General features: G+C 41.5%; 1 protein-coding gene across 1 annotated transcript in view; it reads left to right on the top strand.

Annotated features, from left to right (window-relative positions):
- Positions 1–1,189: 1,189 nt before the first annotated feature.
- Positions 1,190–19,585, top strand: part of MYO3B (myosin IIIB) — a 312,077-nt gene continuing 293,681 nt past the window's right edge. Inside the window, exons 1-5 of the mRNA XM_043504856.1 lie at positions 1,190–1,344; positions 2,126–2,306; positions 10,388–10,522; positions 14,177–14,281; positions 14,541–14,640. Of these exons, the coding sequence (XP_043360791.1) occupies positions 1,190–1,344; positions 2,126–2,306; positions 10,388–10,522; positions 14,177–14,281; positions 14,541–14,640 (676 nt within the window). The remainder of the gene's footprint in view (positions 1,345–2,125; positions 2,307–10,387; positions 10,523–14,176; positions 14,282–14,540; positions 14,641–19,585) is intronic.

Raw genomic sequence — 19,585 nt, forward strand, 5'->3', positions numbered from 1 at the left:
ATAAATATATAGTAAATGACAGTCCCTGCCCGAAAGCACTTATCTTCATAAAACTTAGTCATATGGAAAAAGATGAACAAAAGTTCATTGTAATAAAAATAGACCAAAAGGAACATGATTTTGTATATTCTTGTTTTTATTTTAAATGCTACAGGAATGAAGAACATTTCCAATATTGTCCTTGTCTTTTTAAGATAAAATATTTACAAATTCATGTTCATCACTGTGTTGTACACAATGGCCACTGAATTTCTAATGACAGAGACGCCTTTTCTATCCTGATCAGATAACAAAATCATACAGACTTAACAAAAAAGTACATTCAAGAGCTCCCACTTCATTTCATGACTCTTTGTCAGCAATAAGTATCTCCAGTCAGCCCCATGGTTCTTTCAAAGTAAAGAATCCTCTTGCTAGTTTGTTGTGACTGGGGATGAAAATATTAAGTAGGTAACTGTAGATGACAGGGAAGGGCAAATAAGTCAATGAACATTGTGTTTCAGGTAGATTGTGCAGCTTGTTTTGCAGGTCAGTCATGTTTGGGTTTATTTGGAATTGCAGTCTAGTTTGAGCCTGAGCACCACCACTCCTGAATGTTCCTCCGTACCCTGAGATGGGTGCACCCTGCTTTTTTTCACAAAACTTGGCATTTGTCCCATTTGCTGATGATCAGTTGGCAAGAGCAAATGGAACAAATGCCCAGCAAGTTGGGATATTGGGGACAGGTCTTAAAAAGGGGACTGTCCCAGCCAAAACAAGATGTATGGTCACCCTATGTCCTGAACAAATGAGCCAGTAACCAAACTCAAAGCCCCCTTCCTTAAACCTTCAAGCTAATGTAGACTTCCCCACATGACCTGTTTCTGTATTTGTGTCCTTTAGACTTTGGAGAAAGGACTTGTTCCTTTAACAGTGTCAAGCACATTGCTGGGGCTTCAGAAATGTTAACATGGACTTTTTAAGCCTGATGTAAAGAACCAAAGTATTGTAAATAATAAGGTTGGGTTTAAGGAGTCCATACAATTAAAAAAAGTGCATAAACTAAACATGAATTTTAACTTTGTGCTTATAAAACCCAACACACATTTCCAAGCTCACTCTCCCCCTTCACTGAAGACCAGACAGAATGTCCCTGGCTTCAGATGGGAGGCACTATATTACTACATGTTTCCAGTTGTAATTTTCCCACATGAATCCTCCTGACACAACTAGTGAGAATAAGAACATTAGAGGATGCTACTTACACAATAAAAGTATGGACCAAATTCAGCCTGAAATAAGTGAGCACAACTCTGCTGAAGTCAATGGAGTTGAGCCACCTTCCACCAGAGTTAAACTGACCCAGTACCTATATCATGATAATAATGCAGGCTGCTTGTTCTAATGGCTTGTTCTCCCTGATTACTGTTCACTCACTTCTTCAGCCTGCCAGTTTTCTTCCTGCTGGATCTCCCCTTCCTTGGCTTTCCTTTCTGGCTGTATGTTAGTTCCTTTCCAGAGTGATCAAATTTCAATCACAGGTTGGTTGGGTATTTGGAGATCTTTAAAATAGCTGTGCCCAGAATCATGCTCAAGGTCCTAATAATCAGGGAATGTGTCCTTCCTTTATGCATTTTTCTCAGTTTCTCTCCTGTTTTCCCTCCAAGAGCCCCCACTACTTCCCTTCTCATGTCCCCAAGGTAGGATACTTTTCCCTTCCCTGCTCACAAGAATCCATCTCCAGCATAGAGTCACTTGAGAGCCATTTGGTTCAAATGCTAGAGAAGAAGGCAGCAGAGCTCAATGTTGCCTTTCCAGGCAACAGGCAGAGTACTCCAAACCTGTAAAGCTGAAGATTGGGAAAGAGAAATGTTCAGTGGGGCCATATTTCTTTATCCACTGGTGAGGTTCTGATTTGGCTCTTCCTTTGCCTGCCGTGTTGGTTCAGTGCTCTATGGCTAGTAGTAGTGCTCAGGGCAGAAGGAAGCCATCAATAGCAGTTTATTGTTTCCATTCTGTTCCATATTCTGTGCTGAATCTGTTTCCTCAGCTAGCTTATTAAATAAATAAATAAATAAATAAATGAATAAGAAACAGTTTGTTACATCCCATAACATTTAACGAATGTACAAACTTTGTTTTCCAGGACGCCACTATATGGATTTCAATATAATCTCAATATGATTGGACTGGCATCATTAGCTGATCCCTCAGATACCTGGGAAATTATAGAGACCATTGGAAAAGGCACTTATGGTAAAGTCTATAAGGTTGCCAATAAGAAAGATGGGAGTCTGGCTGCAGTAAAAATTCTGGATCCTATCAGTGTAAGTAAAAGATTATAATCCTATTTTAATAATACCTTCATTGTTAAAATTAAAAGGTTTTACTCTCAAATAGGCTTGAAGCTCTGACTCAAAGTTTAGGCAAACTGAAAATATCCTGGAGGGAACTGTTAAATATATTATGAGCAGGGGTGGGCTACTTGGTTTGGAAAGAGAAAAAAACTGATTAAATCCTGCATCCAGCCTCATACGGACCCCTTTGTAAGGCTCTTTTGTATAATTTAGGACACAGTCCTACAAGGTGCTCTGGAGAGCAGACTGAATTATCTGTTTAGAATAATTAATTTTGCCTTTTTTCTAATTGTGAACCATTCATGACTTGAAAAAATTGTATGGTTAGTCATTATTCACAAAAAGAAAAGGAATACTTGTGGCACCTTAGAGACTAACAAATAAATTTATTTGTTAGTCTCTAAGGTGCCACAAGTATTCCTTTTCTTTTTGTGAATAATGACTAACACAGCTGCTACTCTGAAACCTGTCATTATTCACAAATATTCATCAGTAGTTTGGCTGAAACTTGTTTGTATATAAATGAGATGTTAGAAAACTGTTCACTCAAACTATTCTCACTGAGTGACTGGTCATTTAAATCACATGGTATTGTTTCTGCTCCCTTATTGGATTACTGAAATTTTTCAAACAGCAGAAGAGCAAATTGCAAATGACACACAGCAGATGGTAAATAAGTAGGGAATATACTTGTTCACATACAAACGTGTGTGTTTGTATGATGGACAGCCAACCCCTAAACATCACAAGAATAATGAGGGGCATGAATCTGGTTGACCCAAACAGCCACTTGGAAATTGCACCTTGTTTTGTGGTTTTCAGCCAACTCTAGTTCTGAACACTTTCAACTCACAAAGACTTTTGACATCAGTGGGAGTGAAAGTTACTTAGCACTTGGTAAGATCTGCCCCTTTCATAGCCTTATGTGTTATTCAAAATCAGCATTCATGCTGACCTTGATTTCTGGCAGTGCACCTGGGTAGTTCGCTGGCACAGATTTTAGGTATCCAAGGTTGCAGCAGTTGGAGCATGAATATGATCAGATTGCACGGTGGCATTTCCAATACACTAATGGTAATATCTTACATTCTATAGTGCTGTTCATCATAAAGGATCCCATATCACTTTCAAATCTATACAAACTCTGTAATGGAATTCCTTCACCGACCACCAAAGTGCTGCCGGCTGTAGAATAGAAAGCAGCAGCTTTTTAACAGTGCACAGTGATAGTGCACAATAGTTAAGACAGGAATTGAAGAAGAATATTCTCAGTAACTCAGCTGGCTGCAGTCGCCTAGCAACCCAGTGAGCTCAGCTGGGCCCAGTTAAACCCTCATTAAATGACTGTTCTCCCTGACTGGGTGGAAGAGCCAACTGATCCCTATTTAAACCTAGTTGCATTAGCAGCACCCGAAGCTGTGTCAGATCTGCTTCCTGTCCTGCCCTGCCTCCTTACCTGCTCCTCTCTAGCCCTGCCTACCTCTGAACCCCCTAACTCCTGGCTCTAACTACCAGCTTGTTTCCTGACCACAGCTCCAGCTCTGCCCTTTGCTTCTGTTTTGATCTCTGGCTCCAACCATTGGCTTGTCTCCAGTTCTACCCTCTGATTCTGCTCCAACCACTAAGCCAGACCCCTGCTCTGACCACTAGGTCTCACTGTGTACACCTTGGTGTGTGACAGTTTGAGCAGCCTACTAGCTGGCATAGATGGGGCCCAGAAAGAGGCCAACCCACCTTCTGAGAGGTTGTTGGGGTCCTTCAGGAACTTCAGGTTCAGATCACCATGCTGTGTGACCACAGTGCATCCCTCCAAGCCCAGGTACATGTCCGGGCAGTGTCTTCTGTACTCCCAACTCATGCACCCACTTTTTGTGAGCCTAAGCTGCCCCTACCTGATAAATTAAACAGGGATTGTGTCAAGTTTTGTGGATTCCAGTTCATGTTGTGGCTACAGTCATACTCCATGGATCAATCCCAAGTGGGATTAGTACTTAGTCTGCCCACTGGGGAGGCCCTGAAGTGGGCATCACCACTCCTGCAGGGGTCCAGTCCTCTCCTTGACTACTTTGAGAACTTTGTTTAGGCAACGGAGAGCATCTTTGATTATCCTAATCAAGAATATACTGAAGAAGCTGCTCTCCATGTCCTCTGACAGTGTCTTGGTTCTATCACCAAATATGCAGAGGAATTTAAATGTCTGGCTGCAGATATCCACTGCGCAGAGACACAACTTCAGGCAGGGACTCAATGACCCAATCAAAGATGAATTAGCATGAGTGGAGCTTCCACCTAGTCTGGGAGCCTTAATTGAGCTTCGTTTTAGGATTGATGATCAGCTAAGAGAGGGAGCCTAAGAAAAAAAACAGGCCACCTGACATCCGCTGGTCAGAATTCTTATGTCTCCTGGAGCTCCTATTGCCCTACCAGACCCCAAAATGATGCAAGTTGACTGAGCCCTAACTCTCTGCCAACAAAAAAAATTCTCGTCAGGCATTAGGGTTGTGCCTATATTCTGGGATGCCCAGGCATGTTGCAGCAGGGTGACCTATCAAAGACTGGTCCACCTCCAGCTTGGGAAGTACCAAAGCCCAGTCCCGGTGTGGTGGGGCTAGAGTTGGGTCAATGCTCCCCTCTTCCCCACAGCAAGCTGTGCAGCCAGCTCTCTGCCAGAATCTTGGCAACCCCTAACCAGCATGCTTCCCTGCTCTGTCTCTCTCTTCAGTTGTGGCATTCTGCCATCCCTCATGTCCACTTAGAACACTGGTTGACTTGGACGCCTCTGGCAATTTCATTGACCATGAGTTCATTAAGGGGTATGGAATCCTTTGCAAGGATTTCCCTGAGCTTGTCAAGGCTATCAATGGGTCACTTCTCTCTTCGGGCCCCATTAAGCATCAGACAGCTCTCCTGGAGGTCATTACTTTTGGTGGTCACTGAGGCATCTTGCAGTTCAGGGTCATCCATGCTTTGTACTCACCAGACGTCCTTGGTATCCCCTGACTTGTCACTCATGACACCCGAATTAGATGGCACCCATGATCTATACTGTTGTGTTCCCTGCGGTGCCAATGAACATGCCTCTGCAGCTCAAGCCAGTGGCTGGTCACGTTCTGCAGTACGCTGAAGCCCCTGAAGGATCCAGAGTTAGGAACCAAAGATTTATGAGCAGTGCCTGAAATTCCTGCCAAATACCTAGAATATGCCAGAGTATTCAGCAAACAGAAGGATCATGCCCTACCTCCTCACCACAGTTATGATTACCCAATCAGCCTTCAACCGAGGTTCCTTTTGAATGCATATTTCCTTATCTGAACCTGAGCTGCAGGCCCTCCAGGAGTACCTTGAAGAAAATCTATGTAACGGGTTCATCCACCCTTTGACTTCCCCCATGGGAACATTTATCTATTTTGTGCCTAAGAAGGATGGCTCCCTCTGACCTTACGTTGCTTATCCAGCCCTAAGAAAGATCATTGTCTGTAATCAATATCCTCTTTCTCTCATAAACAAACTCCTGGAAAGAATCCATTTGGCTCAGGTATTCATGAAGCTAGATCTGTATGGAGCATACAACCTGGTCAGAGTCCAACAGGGGGATGAATGGAAGAAAACAGTTTGAACTAGCTATGTCCATTTTGAATATTTGGTCAAACTGTTTGGTCTGCATATGCCCCTGCAACTTTCCAGCATTTCATGAACAATGTCTTCAGAGATATTTTCGATCACTTTGTGATCATCTTAGATGATATTCTCATTTTTTTAGAAAACCAAGAACTCCGTGACAACCAGGTGATACACCATTCTTGATTGGCTTCACCAAAATCAATTTTATGTGAAACACAAGAAATGAGAATTTGACAAGGATACTGTGGAGGTTCTGGACTGTCTCATCTCTCCAGCAGGACCCCAACAAGGTTGCAGCCATCACCAAGTGGAAGGCACCCTTGAATATATGTGGAGTGCAATGGTTTCTTGTATTCATAAATTTGTACCAGTGATTCATCCAAGGATTCTTTGACCTGGTAGCCCCTATAATGTCCCTCCTCCAGAAGAGACTTAAGTTCACTTGATTCCCTGACATGCAGGGGGCTTTCAACCACATGAAAAAGTTATTTATTTCTGCCCCCATTTTGGCCCAGCCAGATCCTACAAAGGCCTTCATAGTTGAGACTAATGCCTTGGACTTTGCAATAGGTATGGTCCTCTCACCAGTTGCTTCATCCCTGTGCCGTCTTCTCTTGGAAACTGACTCCTGGTGAGAGATGTATGGGATAAGGAGCTCCTGGTCATCAATGCTGCCTTTGAGGAGTGGTACCACCTCCTTGAGGGGGACCATGCCCCTGTCCAAGTCTAGATAGATCACAAGAATTTGGAGCATCTACAGACAACACAATGACACAACCAATGTCAGATTCGCTGGGCCCTTTTCCTCTCCCAATTGACTTTATGGTTACCTAGTATCCTGGGTCTAAGAATGAGAAGGCAAATGCCTTGTCCTGCAAGGACAAGTACTGTGAAATGGAGCAGAAAGCCCTCACACTCTCCTTAAACTCTCCCAATTTGTCTGTGGGGCCCTCACTAGTCACATGATGACCACTATCCATCTCCCAACTTCAGGTGCTTCAAATGACTCACCCATGGCAGGACATTGTGGCCAATTTAAAACCTGGAACCTGATTACTAGTTACTTCTGGTGGCTGACCCTATGAACAGATGTTAAAAACTATGTGAAGTCCTGTGACCTCTGTGCCTGTATGAAGAACCTGTGAGACAACTTTATGAGCCTCCTTCAGCCTGTAGCTAGGAGATGACTCACTGGTGTGCTGCCTTCGGCTGGTTGTCTCGGGAATTAGTTCTTCCAGCATGGAGCACTCTCTGCAGGCCAGTGTCTCGCTTGCCGCTGGCCCCCATGTCCCTTCTGGACCCTGGTGCCCCTTTACATCAGGGTTCTGCCCCCAGCAGTAACCCACAATCTGGGTCTCCCCACTTAGGGGAACCCCCAACTCTCTATCCCTCAGTGGCTACTGCCAGTCACCATCTAGCCCCCGCTCACTGGGGCATACTGCAGTCTGTAAACCACTTATTATCAACAAGGAGGGTTTTGGACCTGCTGCCTTTGCCTAACCCTGGGCTGCCCCTCTGCAACCCCAGAACCTGCTTTGGGCCTTCAGCAAGACCTGCAGCCTGGGGGTTCTCCAGGCTGGAGCTCCCCAGCTCCTCTGGCCTTTCCCCAGCCCTGGTCCACTCAGGTACTCTGCTCAACTCCCAGGCAGCCAGGTCCTTCTCTCTCTACAGCTAGAGAGAGAGAGTCTTTTTGAGCTCCCCGCTCACAGCCCTTTTATAGGGCCAGCTGTGGCCTGATTAAGGCATGGCCCTAGCTGTGGTTGCTTCCCCAATCAGCCTAGCCTATTGGCTCCCCAGGGCAGACCTTTCCCAGAGCTGTTTTAACCCTTTCAGGGTCAGAGCGGGTGACTACCCCACTACACAGCCCTTCCCCAAATCTCCATTTCCTTGGTATACCCTCTCAATGGACTTTATAGTGGAGTTACTGCACCTCCAACAGCACTCAGTTATCCTGGCTGAAGTGGACTTCCTGTCCAAGATGGCCCATTTTATACCCTGCTGCACTATGTCATCTGCCCATGAAATAGCACGAGCTTTCCTGGAGCACATCATTCAGTACTATAGCATACTGACATGCACCACTTTGGACTGAGAGCCTTAATTTATTTCTTGATTCTGGCAAGAATTTCTTCACTTTCTCAGCACTAAATTCCTCACCTTAACAGCCTCCCATCTGCAGATTGATGATCAAATTGAAAGAGGCAGTCAGACCCCGGAGCAGTATCTCTTCTGTTTTCTGAATTTCTGTTAGGATGATTGGCTCCCAATACTGTTTGGCTGAGTTTGTATACAACAACTCAACCCACACTTCCACCCAACACACTCTATTCTTTGCAAATTTTGGTTTTTACCCCTGAGTCCATCCAAACCTGCCCGAAGGCTCTGCTGTACTGGGGGACATGGATATGGTCCGGAAACTCAAGGAACACTTACTTGCCAACAAAGAAACATATAAGCATTACATGGTCTGAAAGTGATAGGCTGCCCCAACCTTGCAGTAGGGGCTAAGGTCAGGCTCTTAACTGGGAATCTGAGAACAGGCCATCCTTCGGTCAAGCTTGACCATCAGGTCCTTTTTGGATCATCGAGCAAATAAACCAGTGGCCTTCAAGCTTCAACTGCCAGAATATCCTCAAGATTCACCTATCTTTCATGTTTCTCTCCTTAAACTGTTTGTTGACAATTTTTTCCCCAACTGGGTAGATCCTCCTCTACCCTCTGTAATTGTCCATCGGCAGGAGGCATATGAAGTCCAACAGGTCTTCGTCTCCCAATAAGTCAGGGGGAAGCTCCAGTATCTGATGGACTGGAAGGGGTATGGGCCAGAGCAGTGATTCTGGGAATCAAAGAAAATGTTCGCATTCTTGATCTCCTGAGGGAATTTCACTGAAGATACCCTGACAAGCAAGGGCTATGAGCCCCTAAGAAGAGCCCACAAGGGGGGCATACTGTCAGAAACTCAGTTGGCTCTGGGCATGGTCACCTAGCAACCCAATGAGCTTGAATGGACCCAGTAAACCCTCACAAAGTGATTGTGCTCCCTGATTGGACAGAAGGGTAAACAGATCCCTATTTAAGCCTGGTAGCAACAGGAGCAGATTGGCTGCTCAATGCGTTCCATGCCCACAGCTGCACCATACTTGCTTCCTGTTCAGCCCTTGCTGCACTCCTTGCCTGCTCCATTCCATCCTTAATTTCTGCGTATCTCCAACCCCCTGATTCATAGTTACTGACTCTGACCACTGGCTTGTCTCCTAACCATGACATCAGCTCTGCCCTGGGGCTCCGTTCTGACTCCTGGTGCTGACCATTCACTTTCCTCCTGACCATGCCTCCAGTTCTGCCCTCTGATTCTGCTCTGATCACGAGGCCAGACTCCTGTTCTGACCACTAGATTGTACCACCTATACCTCGATGTGTGACAAATATTGTGTCCAATAGAAACCACAGGATTTCAGTATGTAATTATCCACATTGGAATTTGACTGGGACGTTGAGACTAAAACCCATACTGAGAAAAGTTGCTCCTCTTTTATTTACAGAAATACAACTTGTTCATCCCTTGTACAATATGAGTCAGAAGAATGTACTATGTAATATGTGATTAACTTAATAAAGTACTAGGGTCTTGATACAGCAAACTATCCCAATTCAGCAAATTATTTAAGCACATGCTTAACTTTGAAGCATGTACTCAAGTCCTGTTAAAGTAAAAGTCTGTGTTGAATAGGAATACACTTAAGCATGTGCTTAAGTGCTTTGCTGAACTGGGGCTCATGTGGGTTATTGTGCAATATAATTGGTCCTTTGTTATTTCATCTTCACAAAAATCCCTCTTTAGGCAAATTTTTGCTTATTTTGTAGATTTTGACTTTCACTCTGTTTAATAGTTCCTCTTGTGTCTGTTTTCCACTGTGGGCTTTATTTCTCTTTTTTTTAAGATGTAGTTATTTTTATTCATGTCCCATTTAATGTCTTTTCAAACTGCTATATAACTAGATTACCTTAAAAAGAAAAAAATGAAGCTAAGATCCATGTGTTTACAGTAGTTCAACCATCAGAAATGCAGATATAATGAACAGATTTGAAAAGATATATATGCAAATTTTCCATTTAGACAAGTGAGCAGAACGAAGCATCATTTTTACTTTTGTGGTAGCAGTGTGTTATGCATTAAGAGTACCCTTGAGGCAAAACTACTGACTGCACATGGAGTTCACACTTTTATTTGCAATAAGACAATTGTGGTGTGACTGGTTTTTGACCAGATTTTATTATTTGATCAGATAGTTTTCAGTGCATCACAATAAAGACATTTCAAAGCATAAAATAATATATAGATACTTCTTTTTATCCATGAAGATTTACTTGTTTGTTGTAGTGAATTATTATTTATTTATACACCATATTTGTTTGTGTTTTCCATTTAGGATGTGGATGAGGAAATTGAAGCAGAATATAATATTTTACAGTTTCTTCCCAATCATCCTAATGTTGTTAAGTTTTTTGGAATGTTTTACAAAGCGGATCAATACGTTGGAGGACAGCTCTGGCTAGTTCTTGAGGTAAGATATTTTGATAATGTTAGAACTTAATTAAAATGGATTTTAGGGTGAGGTACTCCCCTTTAGAAGTGAACAAAACAGAAACAGCAAATGGTAGGTCTCTATGCCCTGTTCTGAGAGACGAACCTTAGAATTTTTTTCTGTGTTTAGGGATATTGATCAAACAGTCTGGCCGTGGGAGGTGTTTGCAGATTCACCCTTCAAAAAAACACACTCAGTGTTTATTCAGTAACAAGCCCCAGACATGGGGGCTTGGTATCAGCATTTTATTGCCATTCAAGGTACTTTGTTCTGTCTTCAAAAAAATAGAATGAGCTCCATAGTAGTTTTCTTACTTGAAAGTAAACTGACCTTCCATGCTGGAGAAAACATCTGTGTTAGTGTTGAGAAGTCAAGGTCTCATTTTGGATAATCCAAAAGATGACTTCAGGATGAAGTACCACACACAGTATTTACCAAACCTGGGATCCATTGCAAATGTGGGCTGAGAGAATGTAATGGGAAAACTGTCTTATGGCAGTGTAAAATTAATAGCAGGATGCTGTTGAATATCTAGCACTTTAAATGGCTTATGTAGACTCTGCCCATTTAGCAGGCTTCAGTGTTCTCAAAATGAGGGATGTCATTCTGGCTGCACTGCAATTAATTTCATTGTCTCACTGCAGTAGGTCCAGGATTTCACTCAGATGATTAGGATGTTCCTAAAGGATTAATTGTATATTGAGCTCAGCACAGAGATTAGAGTGATTTTATAGGGGGTGTTGCACTATAGCAGTATTTTTTTATAACATAGTTACATCAATATAAATGTGAGCACTAACTTGTTTGTTACTGATCATTTTAGAAGGACCATCCAGCTATTATGGGATTGTGGGTGGAATCAGAGTAAAGTACTATCACTTTATGTTCTACTTTAACCCTGTCCCAGTAATACAATAAACCTGACTTTTATGCATTGCAGCATTATACAATATGGAGGACAGGATTTAGTACCATATGCCAATTTTCATAATAAGTTTCAATGACTATCAAAATGATTATCAAGTTTTTTTGCTGTATGGGTTCTTAGTGACTAACAGAAAAACAGCTAACATTCTTATCCCAAAGTATATCAGACATGCTGTTCTGTACAATACAATCATGAATGTCAGAAGAACATACCATTTCCTCAAGCTAGCTTTTTGCATTAATGATCTATAGCTTGTTGTTTTTGGTGCACCTAATTTAAAATCTGTAAAGAAATTTAAGACAAAACTTCTCATTTTCCTTAGATATGACAAGTTTATTGAAACAGTTGACCATGGAAATATTCCCTGCCTTAGAATTGCACACAGATTTGTCTGTGCACAACAATTACATTTTATAATAGTGTAATAATTTTTTTCAATAAAAGGGTATATACAAAGCTCTCAGTTACTGTGATCACTGTTTCTTTGATGAAATCATATGGTCTTTGTGATGAGCATCTTTAAAATTTTCTAATTAAAATTTTTTTCTTGCACTATTCTGCAACATTTACTCACTATGAGCAATACCTTAGTCAGGTGAGTAGTTCCATTAAAGTCCATGGTAAAGTCCTACTCAAAGTGAGTAAGGGAAGTAGAAGTGGGCCCTTAATTTAATTTTATGTGATGATGGAAGGTGCATTGAGAACTAACATTTTATATTTATTCATAGAAAAGATATATCACGGAGCTGTGTAATGCAGGCTTAACCACTCTTCCCTAAAAGCATGCATTAGCTCTCTTATGTAAGGACCACCTCTAGGGGCAGGGGGCTAGTTCAGTGTCCGTGGTCATTTCATTCCAGAGCTCTCTATTGACTACCAACACAGGTGTCACTGTCAAAATTGGTGGTGGTCTTTGTGTTGTGGGTACTTAGCTATTTGGAGAGAAGGTGATTCATTTCACATATGCTACTGAACAGCCATAAGACTGTATCACTTTCAATCAACTTGGGTTGGGTTTGAAGTGGTGGCCTAGAGCTGAATGGCTTCATAGCTCATTACCAGTCTCTTGGGATTACTTTTCTGTTTGGCTTTAGCTTTTAGTGAAAAAAGAATGCAAATAAAATTAGCACAACACATCTCAATAGTACACAGAAAGTACAATAAAGGTAATAAAGACTATACATGGCATTGATTGCTCCCCAGGCAAATAACTAAACATGGGTAGGTAAGCACACACACTCCCTTCCACCTAAGGTTTTAGTTCATCTGCAAATGTATTTGGTGTATGATAGTGGCTTAAGGACTCTTTCCCAACTGGATGGAACAAGCTACCAAGTAAAAAAGGAAAGGCAAACTCTTGCATCAGCCACTGATGGAATATTATTTCAGTAGCTTATTTGCATAAAGGAAGCCAGTGTATCACGTGTTCTGGATCCTAAGTAACTAGCATAATGCACTTTTCATGTGCAGAAAAGTTCAGAATTCTAATAGATTTTTTTAGTCCTACGGTAATGGTGACAATGTATGGTGAAAAATATCCATACCTCCCATAGCACATAGCAAATTAGCATGCAGAGAGACTGATACTAGATTGACAAAATTTAGAGATGAAAGGAAAAACAAAAGAGAAGTAGATCACCAGATTTCAAAGGAGGATTTTAGTATTTGGTTTCATGCCATTTGTTTGATTTTATGCATTAGAGTTTTTAGGCTGAATACTGGCAATGCAAAGGGAATTTAGATCTGAGTTCAAATATCCTGTTGATATAGACATATGATTTTTATATGACAGAAAGCTTGGTATGGTGTAGAAGGGATTGCTCTGCAAAAATAATACTCCAGAAGAACAAATATAATGACCCCCTTCCCCCCCAAAAAAACTCTTCCAAACAACGCTCCTTTTAATTTGAAGTATCATACAGTTGTTGTAAATATAAAAGTAAGAAAAGGAGAAAGTGGGAGAGAGCAGGAGGATGAGAAGGAAACAGTTTCTAGAAGGGCATGGATGATGAACTAATGATGTGCGTGAAAACACATTTACAAAGGTTCTAATTTTACTTTTTCTCCCCCTCCTCCTCTGATGTATGGCAGCCCATTAATGGAAAGTGCTTGCAAGAAGCTGTGCTTTTCTGGATCAGAATGTTTAATCTCAATTGTTGGCAGAGCATGCCATCAAGTCTGAGTATAGAGATATGGCTGCTGTCTATTTTATATTGCCTGCCAGCAGGAGCATTGATGGACTGAAGGTTTGAAATGACTGTAATTTGTTGCCTCCCAGTTATTAAGTGCATCAGTCTTGTCTTTTCTGGCCTTTTTTTTCACACAAAGGCAGTTTTTCAAAAAGACAATGCACGTATTATTGTGAAAATACTCAAATAAATTAAACCGGAACTATAGATTCTGTTTTTTATAATAAAATATAGTTTTTCTGTTTTAATATTTCATTTTTAGTTAAATTTTACAATCTCTGACTTCTACTTTTCACCCTCCCCCTGAAGTACTGTGATTTATTGTCAACATTGTTAATAAAATATGCTCTATGACAAGAATGACAACTTAAATAATTGTAGGTGGAAATCTATTTGGTTTGGGATTTGTGTTATGTTTCAGACTCCTATAGTAGGAATCCACAACCTAAACAAGTCTGTTGAGTAATAGAGGTCTTGTGTTTTGTTTCTTTTTTTCCTCCCCTATTCTCTTCACAGCTGTGTAATGGAGGTTCTGTCACAGATCTTGTCAAAGGCCTGCTGAAGCGTGGCCAACGGTTGGATGAAGCTATAATCTCATACATCTTATATGGTGCTCTCTTGGTAAGGATGTTCATCATGCTTGTAATGACAGTAGAGGGTGCAATTTACCCATCTCATACATTTTCCATTTATAAACTATGGTGATAATGACAATATTATGCTGGCTGTTATAGCAGCAGGGGTGCATATCAAGCATGTGATCAAGCAGACAGATGTTTCTATAGTGAAGTGCAGATTGTCTTCATTACACTCCCTAATAGCAGGGTAATTGTTTTTCAATAAGTGAGTAAACTTATTTTTTGTTGTCATGGGCATACAGGGCCTTCAACATTTACACAATAACCGAATCATCCATCGTGACGTCAAAGGGAACAACATTCTTCTGACAGCAGAAGGAGGAGTCAAGCTTGTTGACTTTGGTAATGACTGCTTACCATTTGTTTTCTTGATGTGTGCAGTTTAGCCAAAGGCATCCATTTATTTTCCACTCAGAAGGTAGAGGCGTTTCTGGAACACCAATTATTGAGAGATTTTTCCAGGAGGAATCTTGAGATATTGAGGAAGTGATGGGGAAAAGTAGCAGATGGAGCAATCTAGGAAATCCTGTCAGAAAATCTATTTTAGGTTTTTTAAAACAATAGTTTAAAAAAGCCATTTTATTTATGAAACACTTTTGCATTCCATTAGGATTGTCATATCTCAGGGAAGTTGTCTCTCATTTAAATTTAAATATTTCATCTTTTGCATATGAAAAGGATACATTCTTCTCTTTCATATGGCTTTCACTAGCCTTAAGCACATTTATTCCCTCTGAGCAGAAGGTAAAGTGGTCCTATGGGTCCACAAACTAACAGATCCATTTAATTTGTGATTACTGCTGTTAGATATGAGCCTGGCACGATTGGAAACATCACAAGAGGCATAAAGAGAGAGACAGAGGAAGGGAACTTTGCAATAGAATTTAACCCGAGATGAATATTTCTATCTTGAAATACGTATACATTTAATAAAGTAAAAGAATGCTGTAGTTCCTCTCTAGAATCAGGTATGTACATATAAAGAGAAATTTTATTAACAGTAAAGGGAACAAGAAAGTAGTAATATATGAAATCAAAGTGAGTCAGTATAACGTGTTAGGTAAACAGTTTTGAAAAGACAGTATTGTACAGCTGTTTGCCTAACTCTGCATGTTGCTAAAGTAAAATATTCATATATTGAGAAAGTACCATAAAACTGGCATGCCAGAGTTCTGGCAATAAAGGAATGGCCCAGAATTATAATATGATGTATGAAGGGGAAAACAAACGTAACTATTTTAATGTCACAGTATTATAAAACTAGCATTATATTTAAAATCTGTTGGTGATTGTTTGTGTAATAAATTTAGGAAGCAGATGTCTCTTTATTAGCTGCTAGGGACAGAAATTCATTACCATTGAGTGTAGAGACACTCAATTTTAAGTAGCGCTGGGAGAAACATATGTGGCCTAAGGCAAAACTAGTGATAGTCTAGTAATCTCTTTGGCATTTAATGGTGGGGCTAAAAATCACTTTTCATTAGAGAGACAAGGTAGGTTAGGTAATATTTTTTATTGGACCAACTTCTGTCAGTGAGAGAGACAAGCTTCCATGCCACACAGGTCTTGGAAATTTATTCAGATTGTTACAGCTAAATACAAGATGGAACAGATTGTTTAGCATAATTGTTCCATCTTGTATTTAACTGTAACAATCTGAATAAATTTTCCAGACTTGAAGAAGAGCTCTCTGTAAGCTCAGAAGCTTGTCTCTCATACTGACAGAAGTTGATCCAATAAAAGATATTACCTCACCCACCTTGTCTCTCTAATGCCCTGGGACCGACACGGTTACAGCAACACTACTTTTCATTTGAGGCAGTTTTACCAGTATAAACTTGAGCAATAACTAGTGTAGACTGGCAGAAATCTTCCTTTTCCTTTCTAAAACAAGAACACACCACTGGACATATTGATGTGAAGGAAGAAACTACAGCTTGAGGTTAGAGTTTTTTAGAATGAGCTTAGGGAAAAGTGTGTTGTTTTTCCATTGTTTAACAAATACTGACAATGATTTCACCAAGAAGCTCTAGCACTCCCACGCTTTGGAGCAGAGACTTTAAATTTGGCAGGGGGATGCCTTAATGTCAGGGACGTGACTCTGTCTGTCCTCTGGCAATTTGCCCAAATTTGGTTGCGCTGTGACCATCTGAAAAATTGCAATTCACACATACTCAGTAGAGACTTACTGGAGTTTGCACCTAAGTTCTCTTAAGGTTCTGAGTGAACTGAGCATGCTCCTGTGTGTGACAGGACTGTACATGTGCCATCTCCAGGGAGTGACTGAGCATGCCCCATGCCATCCCCTCACAGCCCTTGCATGTGACAGGACTGTGCATGTGCAATCCTCACAAAAGGGCTGAGCATGCACTATTCTGGGGCTCCAGGGACTGGGCAACACTTTCCCGGCAGTTACTCCTCTTGGTTACCAAGGATGTTGTGGACCCAGGCCCAGGAACTGAGAGCAGAGTTGACAGGGAAACAATCTCTCCAGTGTTCTGGATCCCCTTGCTGCAGGTAGTGTGAAGGGGAAGGAGGAAACAGTGTGACTCAAATTCAGAAGGTGAGGAAGAGATTCAGGGTGGTGGAACAGGAGTCTGGGGAGCAGCAATGGCGCTAGTCATTTTGCTGGCCAGGGTGGAAAACATTTGCAGTCCCTTTCCCCCTGAGTGGCTGGCTGTGACTTGTTTTTGATCCCTCCCTGCCCGCAGCCAATCAGTAGAATAAAAACAAACAAAAAAGCTGATGGCAGGGTGATTTGGTGCCCAGGGTGACACTGCAAGAACCATCCCTGCTGTGGGGGTGGCTATGAACAGGAAACTAAAAATTTGGAAAAGGGGCAAGAGCAGAGGGAGACAGAAGACCAGCGGGTGCAGGAATAGGAAGAAGAGGCGCAAGAGCAGAGGCACGGGGGAAAGGGGCAGGAGCCACAGATGGGGGATAGGAGCAGGAGGAGAGAACACAGGCCAGAACAAAAGGAGGAGAATGGGCAATGGGAGGATAGGGGCAGGAACTGGTGTGGGGGGACATGGTACAGGAGTTTGTGGGATAGTCATGGGGAAGAGGATAGGGCAGGAGCCCTGCCTCATTCAGTGCATTGGCTGGACCTTCTTGGGGTATGAAACAGGGCTGTGTAGTGAATGATGCTGTTTGTTGCAGAAATTGGAAGGTGTGTAATGAGGCAGGAGTTTCAGGACCCTGGGATCTGTTTTTCAAAAGTTCTGACCTTGCTCAGCTGCAGCTGTGGTATATAGGAGCTCTGCTCTGAACTTATAAAGTGCTTTAAAATGCCAAGTACTCTAAAAAAGCAGACCTAGACTCCTCAAATTGGGCACAGAAAATTAGTTGACACATTTGAGAATTTTGGCTTTAATCTCTGTTCCTCAGTTACTCAGGTGTAAAATAGGTATAATAATACTTCCTAACCTCAAAGGGGCATTGTGAAAATATATTCATTATTTTTTAAAAATTCTAAGATACTATGATGAGAACACCATAGAAAATCCCATGAGAAAAATTATAGTTCTGTGTTTCATGCAGGGTTTGAGTGGTGGGCAGAAATTAGCCACAGGACCACACATTGAATGAAGATAAAAATATATATTGAATCCGTTCAATAAACACCATCTATTCTGTGCACTGAATGTAGCAGGATTCCTGTGGGATATACAGGGTCATGTGATCATGTAATTAAAGATTATCTCATAAAGCATATGCACAAGAGGGCTAAATTAAAGTGGAACAGGCAGCCTTAATTGTGGCATTTCTTAACTTTTGATTGCCTGACTTTGCAACTGCATCATTCCTTTAAAGTATATTTTTGGATGTAATATATATCTATATTTCTCCTTAAGTTGCTTTCAGCATGATACATATTAACACATACTGTATAAATTGTCCTAAAATGTCTGAGAATTACAGTTCTTTTTCTTTATTTCTCTTTTAAAACATTTTTGTTGGCTCATCGGTATTCAGTACCGCTTTAGTGTGTAGTTGTAACTCTAATCTCTATGAAAAAAGAAATGGAGTACTTGTGGCACCATAGAGACTAACAAATTTATTTGAGCATAAGCTTTCATGAGCTACAGCTCACTTCATCGGATGCATTCAGTGGAAAATACAGTGGGGAGATTTATATACATAGAGAACATGAAACAATGGGTGTTCCATACACACTGTAACGACAGCGATGCATCCGATGAAGTGAGCGGTAGCTCACGAAAGCTTATGCTCAAATAAATTTGTTAGTCTCTAAGGTGCCACAAGTACTCCTTTTCTTTTCACTTAAGGTGAGCTAGTACCAGCGGGGGGGGGGGGGGGGAGGGGAAGAAACTTTTTGTAGTGATAATCAAGGTGGGCCATTTCCAGCTGTTGACAAGAACAACTGAGGAACAGTGGGGGTGGGGTGAGGGGGGGAATAAATAAGGGAAAATAGTTTTACTTTGTGTAATGACCCATCTACTCCCAGTCTCTATTCAAGCCTAAGTTAATTGTATCCAGTTTGCAAATTAATTCCAATTCAGCAGTCTCTCATTGGAGTCTGTTTTTAAAGTTTTTTTGTTGAAGAATTGCAACTTTTAGGTCTGTAATCGAGTGACCAAGGAGATTGAAGTGTTCTCCAACTGGTTTTTGAATGCTATCATTCTTGATGTCTGATTTGTGTCCATTTATTCTTTTATGTAGAGACTATCCAGCTTGATCAATGTTTATGGCAGAGGGGCATTGCTAGCACATGATGGCATATATCACATTGGTAGATGTGCAGGTGAACGAGCCTCTGATAGTGTGGCTGATGTGATTAGGCCCTATGATGGTATCCCCTGAATAGATATGTGGACAGAGTTGGCAACGGGCTTTGTTGCAAGGATAGGTTCCTGAGTTAGTGGTTCTGTTGTGTGGTGTGTGGTTGCTGGTGAGTATTTGCTTCAGATTGGGGGGTTGTCTGTATGCAAGGACTGGCCTGTCTCCCAAGATCTGTGAGAGTGATGGGTCGTCCTTCAGGATAGGTTGTAGATCCTTGATGATGTGTTGGAGAGGTTTTAGTTGGGGGCTGAAGGTAATGGCTAGTGGCTTTTTGTTATTTTCTTTGTTGGGCCTGTCCTATAGTAGGTGACTTCTGGGTACCCTTCTGGCTCTGTCAATCTGTTTCTTCACTTCAGCAGGTGGGTATTGTAGTTGTAAGAATGCTTGATAGAGATCTTGTAGGTGTTTGTGTGTCTGAGGGGTTGGAACAAATACGGTTATATCATAGACAAGTCTATATATATAGCAGCTACAAATGCTGCGG

Source organism: Dermochelys coriacea, chromosome 11, assembly GCF_009764565.3.
Source record: "Dermochelys coriacea isolate rDerCor1 chromosome 11, rDerCor1.pri.v4, whole genome shotgun sequence".
NCBI lineage: Eukaryota > Metazoa > Chordata > Testudines > Dermochelyidae > Dermochelys > Dermochelys coriacea.